A 20,783-nucleotide genomic window follows, 5' to 3' on the forward strand; every position below is an offset into this window, starting at 1 on the left:
AATTCAGGTTTTACAAATGTGTCACCAAATATTAATTGTAATTGTGATATACATAAGAACAGCTAGAAAATCAAAACTCGATTTAAGCTGTTAGAAAATGTGCCATCCTCTTAAAACACATTTTGCCGGTGTCCATTGGATGAAGAGACAGATCCAGTGCCACATTGGACTGCAAGTCATCTTTGGGATGAATTTGATCAGAAGTACGTACCTGATCAGTAGGAAAGGATGGGTCAAAAATTAATCTCACAGAAATCTCTGAAGATACGTATTATAACTGGTAAATTTCATTGTCCTGGTAAAAGTCACAATCATTATTGACCAAAACTGGGTGTTTACTCAGGAGATACTTGCTTTTACAATAATCACCTACCAACAACTGCCTGATTTCAACCACCCTCCACTTAGTCAGGGGAAGAGTTGTGAAAATGACTTTGGGATCACTCAGTCTCCCTGACCTTTGCCCCAAACATCCAGTCAGGAGAACCTGAAGCAGTATGGGTACCAGCTATAGGCCACTGGCTGGTGGGGGAGGGGAGGGCAGTGCCAGCCAATCAGAAGCAGTCAGTGCCCGTGAAACAATGAGCTTCTGATGAGGGTGTGGCCAGCAAAACGGCTTTTAGATAAAACTGTCATTTTATGTGTCAGCTCTAGACAGACATGGCACTTTTGCTGTCTTCAGAATAATGTCACCCAGTCCCCTTTCCTGTTTTCTGTGCTCCTGAAAGAGCTAGTCCCTAATCTAGGCTCTCGCTCTTCCTCAACCCTGGAGAAAGGAGGTATGTGGCAGTGGGAGTCTTGAGTAGGAAGAATGGTTGCAGAGCTAAAGATTAGGGCAACCCTTGGGGAAGAAGACAGGTGTTGAAGCTTAGAGAGGAGTGGGAAAGCCTTGGGCTGGGAATGGAGGTTCAACTTAAGTATATCAGTCCTTTAAGCAAGGTTAGAAGCCTGAAGGCTTAGATGTTATCACATTTATCCTAGATGCCCTATTTTTCTAGCTTACTGTCTATTTACTTCTCTTCTGCAACTTCTCAGATGATAACCTTATCAGTCATCAAATAGCAAATGCCTACCATGGGATGGGGCTCCAGGAAAATGCCGTGGAGAAAGCAAAGATAAATATGTAGAACGTGACTCTAACACAGAGGAGCTTACAATTCAGAGGAAGACGTAATATGAACAGATCAATAGATAATCAAGGATTTTTAAATAGATAATAAGGCATGTAAGTTTATAGACACTAAGTGCCCTGCTGGCTCAGAGGAAAAATTGCCTTGGCTAGAGTGGTCTGACAAGCTTTCCCGACAGATAACATCCCTTTAAGTTCAGAGTATCTCCTTTGGATATATGTAAAACCTGATTTTACATATTGGTGAAAAATTGGATGAAAACTGAAATGTATTAGAGGTTTCTTAAAAAGATATTTAGAGAAACAATCATATATATAATTGATCTTTAGTTTTGTCTTCATTTAGGGCAACGGTGGTGTTTTCTTTAAGCAGAATAAAGCCAGACACTCTCCTTCACTCAGGAAGGTCTGTCTTGGTCTGTCTTTGGGGCCATGCTCTTTCACTCTGTCACGTATCCTCATCCCTAGATGCTCTCTCAGTGCCCACTCTCCACAAGCTCTATTCTTGACTGTGATTGAATTGGCCAAATAATTGATAAGGCTTTATCATCAATATGCATTGAAAGTGCTCTGAAATTAAATATGTATTTTCTCTAGGTCATAAACATCCCCCAAGTGTCATAAAATATATACACATGGGATGTACCGTGGTCTAGTAGAAAGAACATGGACTTGGACTTTGCAAATTCCAGAGGCCTGGGCTTTCCATCTGGGTAACCTAAGGCAGATTCATCCAAGCTGCAGTTTCTGTATTTATAAAATGGGCATGAGGCCTACCCCACACCACAGTGCTGTTTTGAGGATTAAATTAAGCAAGCCTGTAAAAAGCTTCACATAAAAAGTCTTAATGAATTATAGTTACAGTGTGGGATGTGCCATATCACTAACCATTTTCTGACACTGCAAAACTTAAAGCAGAACACTAAGTCTTCAAACAGAAAATTTCGATTGTCTTCTTATGGGTCATCATGAGAAAAGCTCTACCAGGTTTTCATTTTAGATACCTTTGCCTCTTCAGCCCATGAACAATTTTGTTATTCTACTTTCCCTTCTCCATTTGTCATCTTAATCTCCAAATGCATCTACTTTCCTTGCCTAGTAATCATAAACTTAGAAAAATCTGTCCAAATCTTCAAATCACCTTATTTAAAACAATGGAATCTTAGCAGTCGTCGAAGCCATCTTTCCACTAAAGACAGGAATCACCTCTGCAACCTGACAGAGCCAATAGACATAACAACCTCTCATAAGGAAAGCCAGTCCTTCCTAAGACGTTTTAGGGTTTCCTAATTCCTAGGGAATGCTCATCCTCACATTGTTTGAGTTTGCCTCCCGGTGATTGCCAGCTGTCGATCCTACTTGATCCTTTTGGAGGAAAAAAATAAATAAATCTAACCCATTTCCCACAGTGTTAAAACCAAAGCAAAACAGTCTGTCCTGTGCACATGAGGAGGGTATGGTCCTGTCAAGACTGAAAGGACTGGTAAATGATAAAATGCAATATTTGGAATATATTTAAACTAAAAAAGTATTCACTGTTTATTTAAAATTCAGATTAAACTAGATGCCCTATATTTTTATTTGCTAAATCTGACAGTGTTATAAGCAGTAACCAAGGAGAAAAAAGTTAAGATAGTCAATGAACAGGGCCAGGAGAGGGAGATATAGAGCCACCCCCTGCTCACCTCTGCTCAAGTCCTGTCTCTGTTCACAGCCGCCCAGCACATCTGTGGAAGCCTCTTCAGAGCACCCATTCCTACAGAAATCACATTATTTAAGCTCGCCTATTTGATTAACTAGCTCCCTCCACTGAAGAAAAAAAAAAAGAAACTTTCCTTTCCCTCTTCAACCCTTCTGTGAACTTTCTTCTTTCTTAGCTAAACTAAATCCCTACCTGAAGCAGAAAGTAGGGGAATTCTTTTAAATGCAGGGATCAAAATTAGACTTTGAACGGGGACCTATGTTTTCTAGTTACTCCACAACCTTCACATTTCAGTTCAAATGAAGTGGGCAGAGCTAAACCCAACACTCTGGATCAGATTTGAACACTGTTTACATACCTTAAGATTTGCATTGCATCCAAATGGCCAATTAACATATGAAAAGTGCTTAAGTTCTTTAATACCACCAAGGAAACAAAACTACCTGTATTACCACTCACCTACCTACATGGCCAAAATTTTAGAAGACTGACAATAGCAAGTCTTAGGTGGGATATGAAGTTTCTGCCTCTCATTTTTGCTTGTGGGGTGTAAGTTGGTACAACCATTTTGGGTGTGTGTGTGTGTAGATATAGATATAGATATAGATATAGATATAGATATAGATATAGATATAATCTCCTATGACCCAGCAATTCCACTCCAAGGTATATGCCCAAGTGTATGTATGAAATGCATACATATGTTCACCAACACACACAAGCAAGAATGTTCTTAGCAGCATTATTCCTAATAGCCTAAAACTGGAAACAACCCATAGGTCAATAGTAGAATGGATAAATACTTTGTGTATAATCTAGTGATGAAATACTATACAGCACTGAAAATGAATTTTTTTAATGGAGGTCCTGAGGATTGAATCCAGAACCTCATGCATGCTAAGCACATGCTCTACCACTAAGCTATACCCTCCCCTTCAAATGAATGATTCTTGATATACACACAACATGGATGAACATCACAAATATTTGAGAAAAAAAGAAAAGAATATATATAATATTGATTCCATTTACATAAAGTTAAAAAATAAGGTAAAGGTGATCTTTGATGTAAGAAATTAGGAGACAGGTTACCTTTGGGAAGAAATGGGGGAGTGACTGGGAGATGGCATGTAAAAGGGGCTTTTGTAGTGCTGGTCATGTTCTTTCTTGATATAAGTAGAAACTACATGGATTTGTTCACTTTATAATTCATCAAGCTATACACTTAGGAATTTTGCATTTTTCTGCACATATGTTATGCTTCAATAAATAAGTTTTTTAGAAGTTAACACTGAGTTTGCAGTTAAATATAGTTTTTCACACCATATGCTTAAACATTTGATTTTGTTAAAATTCTAAGTACAGCACACTTTGCATTTATTCATCCGAAATTTCATTGTTATTTTAGTCGATTAAGATTTTAAGATCCTGATTCTATCATTCAGTACATTAGCTCTCCTTCCAATTATATCTTTATCTGAGTCCTCTAGCACACCCATGGAAGCTTCCCTCTGAGTGGGCACTAGAACACAAATCCTTGAGGTCTCATTGTTAACCAGCTAACTATATTTTCATCACTTTTATAATTTGTATCTTAACCACAAAGATGTGAGAAGTTTGGCCAAATGCCTTATTGAAGTCAAGATATACTTTGTCTACAGCAGTCCCTTGATTTAAAAGTTAAGTAAATCTTCAAAAGAGAAAATAAGGCCAGTTTGTGCTTGGCTCTAAATTCATTTTGACTCATATAAGAGCTCGCATATTACCAAGTATGATAACTCAACAAGTATTCCAGCTCTCTCCCGCTGCACACATGGTAGGATTGCACCTTTCCACTTAGGTAAACTTAGATGTGTCCCATAGCTTGCTTCGGCCAATGTCATTTGAGTGGAAGTGAAATATGTCACTTCTGGGAGGACACTTTAAGAATGAGTCTGCCCTCCAGACAGAGAAAGACAAATATTGTAAGATATCACTTACATGTGGAATCTAAAAAAATACAGCAAATTAGTGAATATAACAGAGAAGAAACAGACTCACAGAGGTAAAGCAGGAACTAGTGGTTACCGGTGGGGAGAGGGGATGGGGAGGGGCAAGATGGAGGTGGAGGATTAAGAGGTACAAACTATCAGGTATAAAATAAGCTATAAGGATGTATTGGACAACATGGGGAATATAGCCAATATTTTATAACTATAAATGGAGTATAACCTCTAAAAATTATGAATTACTATATTGTATGCCTATAACATATAATATTGTACATCACCTATACTTCAGTTTAAAAAATATGACATTGTAAAATAAATTTTTTTATACAAAAAAAAAAAAAAAAAAAAGAATGAGGCTGCTGTAGTCTGCCCTCTTTTCCCACTGCCTTGGCAACCAGAATATCCCAGCCTGGGTCCCAAATCAAGGCAACAGTGGAGTAGGGCCTCAGCCAACCTACAATGAACATGTAGCATGAGCAAGAAATGAACAAAAATAGGCCTTTGTTATTTCAAGACACTGAGATGTTGGGGTTATTTGGGGGTTTTTTTTTCCCTTTGTGGGGGGAGATAATTAAGTTTTATTTTGTTTACTTATTTTTAATGGAGGTACTAAGATTGAACCTGGGACCTAATGCACACTCTACTACTGAGTTATATCCTCCCCCTGCTGGAGATATTTGTTAATGATGCAAAATCTAGCTTATATAGACTGATACATCATGTTTAGCAGACTGTGTTTTCTGGAATCCACATGTAGGCTCATCTTTTGAAATTCAGAAGAGAATATCCCTAGTTTTCTAGCCCATTTCTCATTCTCCATTATTTTTTGAGATTACTGATACCACATCTGTGAGTTCTTTCTATATATTTCAGTGGATGTAGGTTATCTGGGGATAGCTACTTGAATTTAAATGGCTTTTTCACTACTTTCTTATCACAGACTTCAATTCTTTCTTACCAACAGTTGTCATATTTTCAGTTCTCCATAGTGGAGAAGGTAGAAACAAAAGAAGAGCTGTGTATTACATCATAGTCAAGCTTCATCTTTGTTCATCTAAATTACCTTGCTTTCAATAAAGTCTAAAACTCCCTCCAGGTTTTCTTAACTTCAACATTTTTCCTATGTCTCAGCTCATTCTGGGCATTCATCCTTCTTAGAAGTTCATATAGTGCTTATCAAATTCACTATCTGAAATTATTTATTGGATGTATTTGATACCTATTGTCTATTCCTGGCATATGCTGTGGTTTAATGATACTCTTTTTTTTAACCTTAGTTGTATGCTTTTCTTTCTACCTTTTGTTTGCTTCTTAATATTTGAGTTTACCAAGGTTTTCCTTTTAAAGGTTATATGAAACCTAATATTTAGTGCCCATTTTTAGAAGTTTCTATCCATTTTAAAGTTTGTTAACTATACCAATATACTGTTTTCCCTGATTTAAAAAAAAAAGCTTCCCTGAAGTCTAAGATATGTTCATCGTCTCACTTTTTCCTTCTAATTCTCTCATGTCTACCCCAACATGACCTGTGTCTGGTTGAAATTACTAACCAGTTCCTCCCTGTTGGTGAGTATCAGTTCCCCCTTTTTTGTTTTTAATTCTGTCACCTATTCCAGGTACTTGGATTGCTCTGAAAATAATCAAGATGCTACTCCTGTTCAGGGTGGTAGAGCATGGTCTTGACAACATTCAGGCATGAGTGTCTCATTAGCTCCAGCAGCTAAAGGCCTTAGGAAATCCTAGTTTTCTCAAAAAGAACTAGGTAACAAATTAAAATTTCAACATTCCACTTACAGTTTAAAGCCTTCCACACACACACACACACACACACACACACACACACTCACTTGAATTCTTTACCTCTCTTTCTTTAGAACTAGATCCTAATTCCCTTACTCTCTTACTTATATATAATACTCCACTTTGCTACTCACCTTTACATAAATATTCACACACATAAATTTATGTTTATACTTTTTTAATTTTCAAAAAGGAGAGAGAAAAGATGACATGTCAATAGAGGGGGAGGGAAGGAGGAAACATGAGGAGAGAAGGAAGAGGGGCCTGGTCTGAGGGATTAGTGCCGTGGGCCCCTCTACCACAGCACTAGCACCCTGAGAGGCTCTTTGTGCAAATGGATGGACCTGTTCAGCTACCCCTTTCCCCCCATGCTGTTTGTAGGGGTGCTTATTAATATAACAGCTGTTCAGGGGTGGAGGCCTGGAGTGCGAGGGGTTCTCCTCTGTATAGGAAACTGGCCCTTTTTAAGTATAACTCAACAGCTCACCCATTTTCACCATTCAGTCAATCAAATAAGTAGTCCACAGGTGAGATAAGGCAAATGGAGCAAAAGAAATAGGAAAGTGGGTGCCTGGATATAAGTCAGATTGCCTCCATTCTCAGCTTTGCTTTTTTAGAAGGCCTATTTGGGGACTGTGTGCTGTGACCATTAAAGCCTGAACATTTCCCTTGAGCATGAACACTCGAAGAGAAGAGTCACAGGACCGAGCCATCGTCAAAATAGCAGCGCATTTACCGGACCTCATTGTCTATGGAGACTTCTCTCCAGAGCGACCTTCTGTGGATTATTTTGATGGCGTCTTGATGTTTGTTGATATTTCAGGCAAGCGCACAAGGGATGTTTAACATGGGTGAAGGACAGGCTCGCGTTGGAACCACACGCAGAGCTTGATGGCAGAGTGGGGGTGGCATTTTCGAGGTGTTGTGCTGTTCCCGCAAATGTTCCTACTGAGAAAACAGGAGGGAGCAGGGATAACCTGTGGACCTGGCTCTCGTCTTCCCTTACTCAGCATGTCCAGTCATGGGCAAATCTTTAAGATGCCCGAGTCCTAGGCCTAGAACTTCAGGCTTCAGTGTCCCTGTCCCAACTTTACTGACTCAAAACTCCCAAGCCCCACACCACCCCCAGGTAAAACTGACCTCAGGAAACGGTCTCTCTGGAGACAGCAAACTTGCCACCTCTTCAGAAGTCTTTGAATTTTGTGTGTTTTCATTACCATGAACTAGAAGTTCTGTACCCAGTTAAAGAAACTGCAGTCATCCCTGTACTAAGTTGAGAAATTTGGAGGGAAAAGGTATCTGGTGCCTTTCCTTGACCCCTAAAATAATAAACGCAGATAGAAGAGGCCCCATCTCTGACACTTGACCAGCCACAAAGATCATTAAAAAGAAATCCAGCCAGTTCTTAAAAGTGGAGGCCCGCTGCTCGCCAGTGTGGTCCTCGTCTCTTAGCTCTGTTTGGTTCCTCCAAGCACCCATGGAAACTAGCTGCATATTTGTTCCAGGTTTTACTGCAATGACTGAGAAGTTCAGCACAGCCATGTACATGGACCGAGGGGCTGAGCAGTTGGTGGAGATCCTCAACCACTACATAAGTGCAATAGTGGAGAGTAAGTGTCCCCAGAGCTTTCTGGCTTATGCATATTCCAGTTCACTGTTTTTCTATATTTGTCCATTATAATCTGATAGAGTACTGCTGCTTAACACTCATGTTCCCTATGCAATGTGTATGACAGCAGTCTCTTTGGAAATGCAGTACAAGTGAAGGAAGGTAATCAAACCTCCCTAATACAGACTATTTGAGGGATTAGTTTTGCATTCATTACAAGACTAAATCAGAGACTACTTTTCAAAGAGCTGTAGTTCAAAAGAGAAACAGACTCACCGATATAAAGAAGCTTATGGTTACCAGGCGGTAAAGGGGATGGAAAGGGATAAATCAGGAGTTCAAAATTTGTACCTCCTGGGGAGAGGTGGAAATGTTAGCTGTCTTGATTGTGGTGGTGGTTTCATAGGTGTATACATCTATCAAAATTCATCAAATTGTACATCTGAAATACGTGTAGTTTACTGTACAGGAATTATAGCACAATAAAGGTGTTAAAAAAAACAGAGCAAAGAACAAAGGAAAACAAACAAAAAATGGATATGAAATGTGATGAAAGAACAAAGTTGCAATCCTTTTTATTAGTTACTTGATTTCATCTTTTTAAATTTTTTTACGGGGGGGAGGTAATTAGGGGATTGAACCCAGGGCGTCCTGCATGCTAAGCATGTGCTCTACCACTTGAGTTATACCCTCCCCGCTAGCTGAATCACTCAGTATGGTAATGTCTCCCGGGCTGCTGGGGAGTCTATATATATTTTTACATACAGGTGTACCTCATTTTATTGCAGTTTGCTTTATTGTGCTTCCCAGATAGTGCAGTTTTTACAAATTGAAAATCTGTGGCAACCCTGCATTATCAGGTAATAGTTAGCCTTGTTTACCAATAAAGTATTTTTTAATTAAAAATAAAACTGTAATAGTAATACTTTGAGTTGTATTCAGTAAGTCAAGAAAGCGAGCATCAGTATAATTCAAATGTAGTCACTAAGAGAACACTTAAAAAAAAGAGAATATTGTATGAATAGATGAGTGATTTATAATTAACATATCAGGAATTTGTGTCCTAATAATGGATTCTGAAGCACTTAACAGCCAACTGAAAACTTTGGTCTCCTTTTCCACCTCTACCTACCATCTTGTTTGCATTATCAATTTGAAACTATTCATGAAAAAAAGGATTCTTTCCACTCTATTAAGGTAAATTCTAGGTCTAGTCTATTATCAGGCTGTGAGTTCCCTTGTAATATCTTAAAATCGCCTACTACACAAAATTTTAATCCTCGTTAAAAGCAGAAACTGCATCTAATCCCTTTTTGCATTGCACTCAGAAGAACAGTGCTCAACAAATTTGCAATGATGCAAAAATAAGAGGAAAAAAATGTCCATTTATGCCATAAAGCCTAAATAAACTAAATGCAAGTTGGTGACAAACAAAACCCAGGTTGACCATAGTTGTAGTTTTCCAATTTTCTGATTTTCAGTTCTCATGGAGTCCTGTCACTCATCCACTCACCCATGCTCACTGAAGCCCCCGCTCATAACATACTCTGATCAGTAAAGAACATTCCGCTATCATGGGAGTAGGGTAGCTGTCCTCAGGCCTCATCAGAAATCCCACCTGCTTCTCTCCTGTCTTTTCCCATTCACAGAAACAGAGCACGTACATAACCTAGTTCACTGTTCATTTTACAATTGAGGAAACAGACTTAAATGAGTTTAAGTGACTTATCTGAGATGACAGCTTTAGTATAAGTCTATTTTCTGAATTGTTCCTCTTGGTCTAATTTCTACTCCTCTGCTGAAGATTGAATTGTTTTTATTAGCTTTAAGAAATGAGAAATATATATGTATGTATAACTGAATCACTTCTCTGTATATCTGACACTAATACTGTAACTCGACTACACGTCAACAAAAAATAAGAATTAAAAAAAGACATCTAGAAAAAAGTGATGCTGTACACCTGAAACTTATATAATTAAAAAAAAAAAGTAACAAACCACCAATTGATTTTACCTTCTTTTCTTTTTTTTTCTTTTCTCAGAAGTGTTGATTTTTGGAGGAGACATCTTAAAATTTGCAGGTATGGGGGCTTTCTGAGATGGCAGGGGTAAGAAAGGAGTGCCGAGATGCCAGTCCTCTGACAGAGGAAGCACCTCAGGGAGAGCAGTGGCCAGCACACAGGATGGAGGGATGTTTGAAGAGTAAGTTTCTGCACAGACTTCATACAAAATAGACTGATTCCCCAGGGCAGGTCAGGAGCCCCTGGTGTGTCTGTCTCTTCAAGGTGATGCATTGCTAGCCCTGTGGAAGGTGGAGAGGAGGCAACTGAAAAATATTATCACTGTGGTAATTAAATGTAGCCTGGAGATCCATGGATTGTTTGAGACCCAGGAGTCTGAAGAAGACCTGGATGTCCGAGTCAAGATAGGTAAGCTTTTGTGAAGGAAGAGATGCTACAGCAGTCTGGATATGGGTCCTGACTCCTGAGGCATCTCTCTCCTAAAGAGGAAACAGTGGAATGTGGTACCTCAGACCCCCTTTCATGTCTTGAGCTTTGGAATTAGGCTAACCAGAATGTGAGTTTCAGTTCCTTCATTGGCCAGTTAAGAGAATTCAGGGGGGTGGGGGAAGGGTATAGCTCAGTGGTAGAGTGTGCATGCACGAGGTCCTGGGTTCAATCCCCAGTACCTCCACTGAATAAAAAGAGAGAATTTGAGCTAAATCCTAGTATCTACTTCACAGGCTCTTAGAAAAAGTAAATTTAAGTGGTTAGTATACTACGTGGCACACAGTAACCCCTCCACACAATAGTCTTCATCATGACCATTGCTGTTATTGTTATTAGGTTTTGCTGCTGTCAATGGTGTGTATCAGTAAGCACAACAGGGAGTAGCTTGTGAGTACGTAGATTCAGCAATGTCGTGAGACTGGCTATCCCTCACTTCATAAGGATTATGTGCCAGAAACGCTTAAAGGGTCAGCCTACAGCACAGCACCATGTAACAGAGAGCTTCCTAAAGTCACACATATAACCCTCACACACATTCCCAGATTGTGCATATTGTGTTGCAGACATTACACACACCGTCTCATTTCCCCTTCACCACAGTCCTGAAGTATAGGCATCCCGGAGTCCATTTCACAGGTGGAGAATGAGATGCTGAGAGGTGTAAATGAGTCACAGCTGGTGCCTTTGGTGTTAGCTCCTGCCTAAACTTTGTAAACTTAGAATTCTCGAGTATCAGAGGTGAAGAAAAGATCAGAGGTTATCCAATTAACTGTTTCTCTGTTTTCTTTAGGTTATTCAGAATTTCCAAATACGTTAAGTCTTCTGTTGAAAAAAAAAATCCAAGTTGTTATAATACTGGGTACTTTTTCCAAGTTAACACCCCAGAGAGTTGATGTGCTCATCCTTCTTGAAAGTGATGGAGACCATTTAGAAGTGCATGCTGATTGGCTGTTAGAAAACTGGTGCCAGTAGCTTTTCTTTTAAAAACCCTAAGCATCAGTGTGCTTCAGAAGGGAAACAAACCACATGCATGTATCAGGGCAAGTCAGCCTTGACAAATCAGCACGGTGGAGAGAAAAGTTTAAAAACAAACTTTGGTTATGTTAATTATAGTCACTAAAAGAACTGTGTGTCACATATAGTTCATTTATACATATATTTCATACACATGTTCTATTTTACACCATTCTGTCTTCTGTTGCTTTGGTACAAAACCCTTCAGCTCCCAACATTGTTGGGATAGGATACTTGACCGTCAAAATGCCCGAGCCTCTCCCCCGCCTTTTCTTCTCTGGCTTTTGCGTGAAATTCCACCCTAAGGGGTTCTTTTTAGCTAAAACCTCAATCTCTGATAAGATGCAAATCCTTACCAAATAAGAATTACTAAAGTTGTCCTCCATTGCCCTTAAGTATACATAAATTGAAGAAAAGGTAAAATAACTTTGGGGGCCAATAGGGCCATCTAGGGAGCTAAATGTCGCCGAAAGGTAGAAACTTTCTAGCTTTGGGAGGAGCTTTCCCAGAAGAGGCACTCTTTGAAGTCTCCTGAAATTTTAGAAACGAGATTTCGCTGAGATGCTCAAGTTCTGAGTTTTCAAGAACCCACGCTGCTGGGGAATAAGCCAGACCTTCTCGTGCAAACTCGCCGCTTGCCTTCTCACCAGGACTGGCCGCCGGCCACATCACCATGTTGGTCTTTGGAGACGAATCTCGAAACTACTTTCTGGTGACTGGGCAGGCGGTGCACGACGTGCGCCTCGCACAGAACATGGCGCAGATGAATGACGTCATCCTGTCACCAAACTGCTGGCAGCTGTGCGACAGGAGCATGATTGAAATTGAGAGGATTCCAGATCAGAGAGCGGTGAAGGTAGGTCGTGATGCTGCCACTGACGGGGAGTTCCGCCCGTCTGTGCCCGGGGCCGCCTCAGAAAAGCCACTGGGGAGGCTGCTGTCAGGAAGATGCTGGGCCGGAGACGGGGATGCGGTCCGGCTGGGTTAGGTTTACGCCGTATTGGTCCAGGACGCCGCCTCTGGGAGGAGCGAGGCTGGTGCGTTCAAGAGGAAGTGGTCAGGCTTCTCTGAGGTGATTAAGGGTGTGGAATTTGGTATGGAGGCCTCCGGAGGGACTAGTGCCCTTGCTTAATGAAAGGAAAAGTCTCCTGGCTGTTCCCCCAGAGCAGACGGTTGCCGTTTTGAGGGCTGCCATTGGCCCTCACGTTCTCTACTCCACACCCTCCTAACTCAGGGCGAGGGAGGATTGGAGGAGAGCACGGGCAGCAAAGGTTAATAAGGGAAGACAGACTTTCTTCATGGCCTTGCCTGGTAGAAAACACTGTGGTGAAGCCGAAGGTTGACTATAAGCAGAACTGGGTCCTTGGGAGATAGCCAACTAGAGAAAGGGGAGGAGAGCTGTGCTGCCAGCTGAACAGGAACGGGAATGCTTGGCAGATGGAAAGAAAAGATGGCGAATCCATATAGTTGGGGGCAAAGATGAGAGGCACCCCCACACCATGCACTATGCATCAGGCTACATCCCTCATATCCACTCGCTCTTTGAGTCATACAATCCCCGACTGCTTGACCTAGCTGGCTGGTAGCATTGTCCGGTTTCCCATCTTCTTCTATCATTCCTTTAAAACTTCTTTCCACTTTTAAAAAATTTAAAATTTATTTTTATTTTTGAATTTTGTTGAAGGGAGATAATTGGGCTTGTTTATTTATTTTAATGGAAGTGCTGGGGATTGAACCCAGGGCCTCATGTATGCTAGGCATGCACTCTCCCACTGAGCTATTCCCCCTTCAAGATTGTTTTCATTTTTAAATTAATTTTAGATTCACAGGAAAGTTCAGACATAATACAATGTTTCCATATACCCCTTACCCAGCTTCCCCAAATATTAACATTTTTCATATCCAGAGTGCAATAGTCAAAACCAGAAAATTAACATTAGTACAATACTATTCACCCTTCTTGGATTTCACCAGTTTTCCCAATAATGTCCTCAGTGAAGTATTCCAGGATTCGATCCTGATCTCACATTGCATTTTAAAATTTTTACTTAGTCTCCTGTAATCTGTAACAACAGTTCTTCAGTTTTTTCATTGTCTTCTATGACCTCAACACTTAAGAAGAGTGTCAATCAGTTATTTTGCTGAGTGTCCCTTCATTTGGTTTTGCCTGGTATTTTCTCTTGACTGAACTAAGTTTATCCATTTTTGGAGGCAAGAATATCACAGAAATGAGGTTGTACTATTCTCTGTGTATCACATCATGGGATTCATGTCCTTGATGTGAATCTTATTATTGGTGATGCTCCTAATATCCAAAGGGGGCATCAGCCCCCTTTGTCTTTTTACGCTTATAAGAAAGAAATGGTGTACAGTTTAACCAACTTTTATTTTAGTTAAAATGTTACAAAGGAAAAAAAGAAGACGTTCTAAGAGTACTAGAAGAAGATTATACAGGTTAGCCCTGGAATGGCTCTCTCTGTATATACTGAAGATTGAGATCTTAACAACTAACTGGAGAGATTTTTAATGTAATCACACGAAATGAAAGATCTTCATTATTTAAGTATGCCAATCTCTGTTTATCATGTCCTGGATATTCAAAAGCATACTCCCTGCCTTTTCTGCTGAGAAATTACATTCAAAGGATCACACAGCCCTCAGAAAACCCAAAAACTTCTCTTTTTTTTTCCACTTAGGTTAATTTCTTAAAACCACCCTCTACATTTAACTTTGATGAATTTTTCACAAAGTGTATGACTTTCATGGATTATTATCCTTCTGGTAACCACAAAAGTAAGTACCCTCCATGGACAAGACCTTTGCTTCTACCAGTGGTCATTAGGGTCTCGTACCAATGCCAAGGGCTCTGTTACAAATGGCTAGTCTCCTGAGTACAGCTCCCAGTCCCTAGCAGCACATAAAGGAGACCCCCTTCCCATTCCCCACAATAGCCATTCTAGGTACAACCCTCCTTTTCCTCTCCGTTGGCAGTGACCCCTTTCCTTCATCTTCCAAACAACTGCAAATTTCCCTCATCATGAAAGGAAAAACTAAAAATCCTATGAACCCTGCTCTTTCATCCTAACCTTCACCACCATTACTCTTAGAAGAGTAATCTGTCCGTACCACTTCTTCTATCCTCTCATTTATTTATTCACCCAGTAAGCACTGACTTCCTGCTCCTGGGTTGGGGGTGGGGGATGTGTTCCCCTAACTTGTCAGGCTTGAGCTTCTGATATCTAGCTTCTGTCCACTTCTCCCGTCTACTGAGACTGTTTATGTCAAGGTCACTAATGACCATCAATTTACCAAAGGAAACAGGAGCCCAGGGAATGAAATTTAAGGCAACACTGCTTTCAAGGTCTTGCAAGTTGCTTGCCCCACCCAAGTCCCAGCCTTAACTGCCAGAATTCAGGCCAGACTTTGGTCCTAAATTCTAGACTCATAAAAAACTGCCATCTTTACTGGACGTCAAACAGGCACTCCAACCTTAACATGTTGTTAAAAAATTATTAAAGAAGACACTTTAGGCAATGAAAGCAAACTTAAGGCAAGAAGATTTTACAGGATAAAGAAAAAGAACAAAGAAGAGACAAATAGAAAATATCTGACTGACTGGGACCTCATGGTCCACCTTGTTTGAGGTGAGAAGGCCCAGAGTTGGCTTGGCCTTTGGGAATTGGCTGGCTAAACTGTTGCATTTCTGGTTAAACAGAGCATTTACAGGGACACTAAAGTTATCTAGATCTTGGTTTGCTGACATAGCACCCAGGGCAATAATGTCTAAATTCTATGCTACTTATCTTTCTCTACTTATCTTCATCCAAACTAGAAACTTCAGAAACGTCTTTGAAACATTCTTTCTCATCATTTATGTATAGGTCCTGAGTGTTTTGAACATCACAAATAGTAGACTGTAGTTTCACAAAACTGCAGTGGGTAATGGAGTGGGAGGGAGGCTGAGGGGAACTGTAGGAAAATTGACTAGGAAAGAATGAGAACCCTAAAGCACCAAAGATGGAGAAAATCTAGTGACACTCCTCGAGCTGTACCCCATCCCATCTCCTGGATCTTAATGGTGCCTTCAACAAAGGGCTTCTTCAGGCCTTATTTGGAACACGACAATACCACACTGCAGTTCTGGTACTAGCTACCTGGGGTTAGTGCAGACAGGTGGAGTTCTTTACAAGATTCCCCTTACTTCAGACACCAGCCACAAGTTTTGGGATCACCAGGCCACCTGCACTTCTGACCAACTGGCTACACATCCAAGGGTTCCCACAATGCCCTCATGTTCAATAATTCACTATAATGACTCACGCTGTTCAGGAAACTGCTATGTTTATGATTATGGTTTTATTGTAAAGGATACAAATCAGGACCAGCCAAATAAAAAGACACATAGGGTGAGGTCTGGGAGAGGGTTCATGTTTGGGAACATAAAGCTTCTGTATCCTTAGGACACACCACTCTCCCTGCACATCAAGGTATGATTACCAACCAGGGAACCTCACCCAAGCTTTGGGAGTCCAGAGTTTTTATTGGAGTTTTATTAAGTAGGTGTGTTGATTAGATCATTGAAATCTCCAGCCCCCTTCCTCTCCTCAGAAGTCTGGAGGTCAGGCTCTTATCACTTGGCTCAAAGCCCCAGCCCTCTTAGCACATGCTTGGTCTTCCCAGAAAGATCAGCCTCTCTCCTGAGTCATCTCATTAGCATAAATTCAGGTGTGATCCAAAGGGCCCACCGTGAATAGCAGAGACAATCCTACAACCTGGGAAATTCCAAAGATTTAGAAGCTACTCTCAGGTCCCAGAAACAAAAAGACCAGCCGACTTCTGTATTATTTGTCTCCATACCCATTGCCACCATCATGGCCCAGGCCTTTACAATGCCTGCTCTCTTCCTGAACTCTTTGCCTCTCTCCACATTCTGCTCAATGTCATTTCTTCTTAATCTCCAGTCCTCGCATGGGATTCCAGCCAGGCTGGAGTCTTCTCTAGTTCTTTAACATACTCTGCTCATTCTTGACTTTGACCTACTCGGTTCCCTCTGCTAGGTATGCCCTCCTCAGTCCTTCTAGTAAAAAGCCATTAGTCATTCAAGATTCAGTTAAATTCCTAGTTCTCCTGTGAACCCTTTTCTGATTAAACCAGTTTGGCTAGACCACTGCTTCCTCTGAATCTCTCTGGTCTTTATAATCTCTTAGCCCATTTGGCCTGAGTTTTTTCTGTTTAACTTTTCCATACATATTATAGTTAAATGTCCATAAATAAGTGCTTCTAGGAAAAAGCCGAAGTCTCTAATCACTTTTTTATTCCCATGGAGTGCCTAGCATGGCTTTTTAAATACATTAGGTTTTGAATATATTCAATAAGCACTTTAAAATTAAATGTGCTTCTTAATTAACATCCCTTGCAGACTCCTTTTTTACTTTTCATCTAATTTTTTTTAACATTATCATTATTCCATTCTCTGCTGAAAGCGTATCATCATTTCTTTCTCCCTTATTTTTTGATTTCTTCAACTCATTCTTACCACCTCCTATCAGTCTATTCTAGAGTATGGAACTATCAACCATTATAGTGAAGAGAACTGTAGAGATCATGAAACCCCAGTGCTTTTTTCCCAGATGAGGAAATAGGAGCCAATCAGGGCAGTGAAGTGACAGGTCCAGGGTTACACTGCCAGTGGGTATAAACCTGGGATCAGAAGCCAGTCTCCTGAATCTTCCTCTTGCTGTTCTTTCAACTCTATCCTCCCCTGCATTCTGTCACCATTGTCTTCTGTTGTCATCCCCTTATCTGTCCATTCCCATCACCTGTGGCAATGTTTTTAGTTCAAGTGTAGAGATGAAAACGTCCTTAAGTTCTGAAGTGTGATGACAGTGAGAGCAGGGTTTTGAGCTACATGCAACCGAATTTTGTGAAACCTGCAACCTCTAGGAACTTCTCATTGGATATCCCTTGGTCCTATTTGGCCAGTGGGTATCCCAGGGTTTCCTGACTGAACGGTGAAGACCACTGCCCAAGGGAGTGGGGACTGGGCGTGTCTTCTTTCTGTAGCACTGCAGAGCCAGGCTTCCCTTTCTAAGCCTTCCCCACCTTCTCCCCTCTCAGACCTCCTGAGACTTGCATGCATGTTGGAGTCAGATCCGGAACTGGAGTTGTCCCTACAAAAGTATGTGATGGAAAGCATATTGAAGCAGGTATCTTTGTAACTTAATTTATTGCCTTTGGGGCTGTCAGGGATCTTGGACAGGTGTTAAGATCAAGAAAGCCAGTAGCTTGTAAAATGTTTTATTGAAATAAAAAGAGGTGGGGCTGACATACTCCATGTGTAGGTGACAAAAAAATTTATTGTTTAAATCAGGATACTTGTTTTTTTAAAAACATAAATCAAGATACTTTTAAGAGTTAAAGGGGGCATTATTCATAATTACACTGTAACAATAGGCATAAACCAGAGCTGTGTTGCCTTATACAGCTGGGCAAACTGAAACCGTCACAAGCATATAAAAATATTTGGTTACCCTTTCTACATGCTGCATAGCAGAAAGACATCAAGTGAATAAGCATTGGTACAATGTTTCTTTAAGTCATTTGCATTAATTAAATCTTAAGCTTTGAAAGTGAATACAGATAATTAGAACTCTCAGAACTACCTCCAAGCCCCCAAAGTTTCCCCTTTTTAGATCTAGGCTTAGATCTCGGCTCTCTCAAATGCTTTAATCCTTGCAAATTATAACTCTTTCTTAGCACTCACTGTATATATGCCAGACACTCTGCTGTTTCATGTATTTATTCTTCACAATCCTTGGTAGATATGTCCTTTATATCTGCACAATCCTTCATCCTTTATATATGAGAAGACTGAGACCCAGAAGGACACCAGGAACTTTCCTGAGGTTGTAAAGTAAGAAATGGATTTGAACTCTGTTCCCTGGAACCCTGCATTTTTTGCACATGCTATACACTCCCCTAATATATGCCTGTTTTAATCCTTAATCCCATCAAAATGCAGTTGTGTCCCAGAGGAAATCTTGGTAGGACCAGCCTGATCAGTGGGCAGCTGCCTTCGCAGCGTGGGTTGAGGGGCTATCAGAATGCACCCCTCCGCCTTCAGCCCATTTTAGAAACACTACCTCTGGTACCTGCAGTTGTTCGACTCTTCAAGAGTTTTGAAGCTCCAGAGAGCCACACCTCTTCCCCTCCCTTCAAGGGCTATAACACATTATGCGTCTTCAGTTGTAGCCACCTGAGGAGCGAGGTCCACAGGAATGGAACGCAAGAGAGACTCCGTGAGTCACTGTGAAAATTGTGGGTAGGAATTATGAACACCGGGTGAAGAAATACAGCTAAGGGGGCTGAAAGGAGGCAAAAGACAAACCTTTCACAGCTTTCCCAAGGTCTGCCCTCGCACCTAAAGAACAGAGATCCTTAGAGATACCATGGTTGTATTTTCTAAGCCAAAACTGAGAACACGTGGCCTGATAGAATAGTTTTAAATTAATTAATTAATTAATTATTTTAACGTATTTGATATTTAACGATTTATATTTAATATCAATTACTTATTTAAGAAATTCATTTGAAAAATCAAAGAAAATTATTACATTGGTTAGTTAGAAATTATTACATCATCTTCTATGAAAAGACTAAAATTACATGAAACCAGGACTAACTATCCCAGCCAGTTAAGAAGCATGGTTGCAAGATTCTCTATACACAATTTCTTCTTTCATCTAGAAGATGTGTTTCATCTTGCCAGCAGAGAATCTGACACTTTTGTGCTATCTGGGGGAGAAAAAAATTGCAACGATTCTCCCCCATTGGTTTACTACGTACTTAATTTAACAAAATTCAGGGCTGGTGATATAGGCAGGGATGATTTGGGAACACTCTCCTTTCCTTTCCTTTTGCTGTCCCTGTTGTGGATAGACTTGGAGGGAAGAGGGGAGCTGAGTGAAATATACCACCCCAGAGAGGCAGGGCAGTGTTGTCAAGGGACTGCTGGACAAGAAGTCTAAATTTGCGTTCTTGTTTGCCAAGAACAACCAAACCAATGGTTTGCTAAGAATACCACGGGACTTGGGAAAATGATGTTATTTCTCCATGCCTCAGTTATCTAGTTAGTAAAATGGGGATAATAACACTGATTTTATTTCATTTGAGGATAAAGTTGGACAGAATATGAAAATATTCCAGAAGGGACCTGGCTCTGAAAACATAAGGTTGAATTATATAGCCTGGCTGTTCTTATTGTTAAATTGTAAGAGAGCCAAAAGGAACAGTAGTCTTTTCTTTTATTGTGATGGCTTATATTGGCATGAGGGAGCTGGCAGTTGGAGCAAGGGAGTGGTGGCTGGCCCAAAATTAGCAAGTGCACAAGTGCCCTTTGGAAGAGATTTTGAGAGTCCATTCCATTTTGATCTGTTTGGCTTTCGGGTGGCACTACCGTGTCGCACCTCCCAACTTCTGATAACTTCAGCTTCACTAGACAATCTCAGAAGGCTACTTCCCTCCTAGTGATACTTGGGGTGTGGGGGTGATGTGGGAAGGAAAGATCCACCTTTGAGGACCTGTGTTCAGGAAAGCATCCCTCTACTCTGCAGATTGATGACAAACAGCTTCGGGGTTATTTGTCTGAGCTTCGCCCGGTGACGATTATGTTTGTAAACCTGATGTTTAAGGACCAAGACAAAGCAGAAGTCATAGGCTCAGCCATCCAGGATGCCTGTGTGCACATTAACTCTGTCCTGAGGGTCTTCCGAGGCCAAATCAACAAAGTCTTCATGTTTGACAAGGTAAATGTGAACTAACAGTGTGGGGACCTACCAATAATTTAAAGTTAGCATTCACGTCCACTGACACTTGGGAGAGGGAGGGAATAGGCACCTTCAACCTGGAACTGTCAGTCTTTATTTATAGTTACAATAACGGCTTACATGGTGGATACGGAACATAAGTGCCAGGCTTTGTTCTTAACGCTTTACATGCATTGCTCATTTTTCCCCATGACTACTCTG

The 20,783-nt window shown here is 40.7% G+C and overlaps 1 protein-coding gene across 4 annotated transcripts in view; it reads left to right on the top strand.

Annotated features, from left to right (window-relative positions):
* Positions 1-592: 592 nt before the first annotated feature.
* ADCY10 (adenylate cyclase 10) overlaps positions 593-20,783 on the top strand; it is a 72,757-nt gene continuing 52,566 nt past the window's right edge. For 2 of the 4 annotated variants that reach the window (XM_072946189.1, XM_072946190.1), the window contains exons 1-9: positions 593-779; positions 7,240-7,445; positions 8,128-8,232; positions 10,276-10,314; positions 10,519-10,662; positions 12,408-12,613; positions 14,454-14,550; positions 17,875-17,963; positions 20,370-20,561. In XM_072946189.1, the coding sequence (XP_072802290.1) occupies positions 7,298-7,445; positions 8,128-8,232; positions 10,276-10,314; positions 10,519-10,662; positions 12,408-12,613; positions 14,454-14,550; positions 17,875-17,963; positions 20,370-20,561 (1,020 nt within the window). In that variant the 5' untranslated portion in view covers positions 593-779; positions 7,240-7,297. Of the gene's footprint in view, positions 780-7,239; positions 7,446-8,127; positions 8,233-10,275; positions 10,315-10,518; positions 10,663-12,407; positions 12,614-14,453; positions 14,551-17,874; positions 17,964-20,369; positions 20,562-20,783 lie in introns of those variants that run through there. The other 2 variants (XM_072946191.1, XM_072946192.1) reach the window with 2 other exon arrangements.

The sequence above is a fragment of the Vicugna pacos genome, chromosome 21 (genome assembly GCF_048564905.1).
Source record: "Vicugna pacos chromosome 21, VicPac4, whole genome shotgun sequence".
Lineage (NCBI taxonomy): Eukaryota > Metazoa > Chordata > Mammalia > Artiodactyla > Camelidae > Vicugna > Vicugna pacos.